The 1,994-nt window shown below is 43.2% G+C and overlaps 1 protein-coding gene across 1 annotated transcript; it reads right to left on the reverse strand.

The window, feature by feature from the left end:
- Window positions 1–302: 302 nt before the first annotated feature.
- On the reverse strand, window positions 303–1,538 carry LOC123084633 (uncharacterized). Its single transcript, XM_044506146.1, has 3 exons — window positions 1,268–1,538; window positions 593–759; window positions 303–510 (listed from the first exon to the last, which is right to left on the reverse strand). The coding sequence occupies exons 1-3, from the start codon at window positions 1,349–1,351 to the stop codon at window positions 405–407; spliced, it is 357 nt and encodes a 118-aa protein (XP_044362081.1). The 5' UTR covers window positions 1,352–1,538; the 3' UTR covers window positions 303–404.
- Between the last annotated feature and the right edge of the window lie 456 nt (window positions 1,539–1,994).

Genomic DNA, 1,994 nt, shown 5'->3' on the forward strand with positions numbered 1-1,994 from the left:
GGACGTTACGTGTTGGGTATGGTGGTCACTCTGTGAGTAGTCCACCTGTAGTTGGTCTGTATCGGTTTTCGCCTGGTTTTCCGTTAATTAACTGGGCAATTCTCTTCTGCTTAATTAATTGATGAGGCAAATCTTTTGCCTCCGTTTCGAAAAAAAATAATCCTCGCTAGGTGTTGAGAAACATGATGGGAATCCATGTACATCTTCTCCTTCAGTAAAAAAGTCTGAAAAGCGGGCTATCAAAGAGGTAGCCAAGAACAAAGACTTGATTACATTACAGTTAGTATTTCAACAATCCCACAGCCTAGTTTCCAACACAACACATTTACAACTCAGGTCCATGACATGGTTCAGTACAAGCAAAAAGTAAAAGTCATAACACCAATGCCACATTAATATATGCATTAATTTGGAGGTATATTTTCCACAGGCATTTCCTGTCCTGTCTTCCAAAAGGCAAGGGCGGCAAGAATGGATGAAGGTAATAACAATTTTTTCAGTAGCTTGTCCCTGCAGGTTAAAACATACCATAATAAGAATAATACAACCACAGGCCATAATATGAATTGAGAACAATGAACTGGTTGCTTACCATGCTTCATTATCCCTTGCTTGTTTTAGCAATACTTTAATGTCTTTGTGAGCTTCACACAGGATACAGTCGCGCTCATCCAATTTCATCATAATGCTCGGGCCGGTCCTGATGGGTTCTTCCTTGATATGTTTTCCGTGTACCGTACTGAATTTTGAGCAAGAATGCTGGAGATAAAAAACGATATTATTTTTGTAATTCATCGTCTCACGAATTTACATCTCAGTCTGGGTATATCTGATCATGGCATTATGTCTGATACAGGTCAAATAAAAGTAAAAAACAGAGATGCTAAAAATCTGATGGCAGATCAAACGTTTTTCATGTCAATTTATATTGGTATGACGATGGCAAATTTAATTTGCAAGCACGGCAATTTCCTGAAAAAAATGAACTGCAACGGATTTGCCATGCTCGCAAACTAAATCTGTCATCCACCGCAAACACAGGTTACCATGAAAAAAACGTTCGATTTGGCATTGCCCAAAAATCTGACGCGGGGCTGGCCTCTGCGAATCACGTGAATCAATATGCAAAAGCTCAAACACAGGAAACTTACTGAGGCTCGAAGAACATGATATGTACGAGTACTAGCTAACTAATGGTCAGGCGATTAGCTGATTATCAATTTGGCATATCAACGAAACCCTAGAGGGAAAGGGGAAGAGGGTATACCTTGTTGGGTCGGATCTTCCCAACAAAATCGGAGACAGGTCGCCGGAGCAAGCGGCCGGCGGATCGGAGCACAAAAGAAGCCATGTGCTCTTCGACAATCCGGGGATCAAGAGCTACGTGAGGCGGCTTCGTCCTCGATGCGGATGGTGCGGTCCGGTTGAGCTGGGTTGGGTGTGCGTTCTTTTCTTTTCGGGAGTATATATACTGTGCGTCGGTACTTTTGTCCTCGAGGTGCGTGAGGTCCGATTGGTCTGGGGGTTGGGCCGTTTTGTGTTTGGTTTCCCCGAGTCAGAGGTATTCGAAAGATTGTCTTCGAAAAAAAGGTATTCGAAAGAGAAATCCATCCAACACCTCGGGGGAGAAGTGCAGTCCAAAACCAGCACCAGCACAAGCGCAAAAGCAGAACAAAACCACATATGCAAAATCGGCAGGCTTTTTTTTTTGCGATGGAGAAAGATTTTTATTCCAAACGGATAGGGTTACAATCGAGAGTCAATAAATCCTCAACACAAGGTGGTCCTCTTGCTAGTCATGCACCAGTAGTACTTTCCGTACGACTATACAAAGCCGACCGATCTGCTACCCTATTTTGCTCATGTTTAATTTTTGAAGGAATAAAAACTCTATCAGCCATGAGATGACGTATTTCCGCTACCAGATGTTCATAGGCCGACCTGGTGAGATGCTCTCCTGTCAAAGCGGCCAGTGCCACCGAGGAGTCCGACTG

The sequence above is a fragment of the Triticum aestivum genome, chromosome 1A (assembly GCF_018294505.1).
Source record: "Triticum aestivum cultivar Chinese Spring chromosome 1A, IWGSC CS RefSeq v2.1, whole genome shotgun sequence".
In the NCBI taxonomy this organism is placed as follows: Eukaryota; Viridiplantae; Streptophyta; class Magnoliopsida; order Poales; family Poaceae; genus Triticum; species Triticum aestivum.

Bases quoted from the DNA above. Each gene is read 5' to 3' on its own strand.
- LOC123084633 (XM_044506146.1), bottom strand. From the start codon at position 1,351: ATGGCTTCTTTTGTGCTCCGATCCGCCGGCCGCTTGCTCCGGCGACCT. The intron at 760-1,267 runs GTATACCCTCTT...TTTTATCTCCAG, and splicing joins GGAAGATCCGACCCAACAAG to CATTCTTGCTCAAAATTCAG. The intron at 511-592 runs GTAAGCAACCAG...TTTAACCTGCAG, and splicing joins GCAAGGGATAATGAAGCATG to GGACAAGCTACTGAAAAAAT.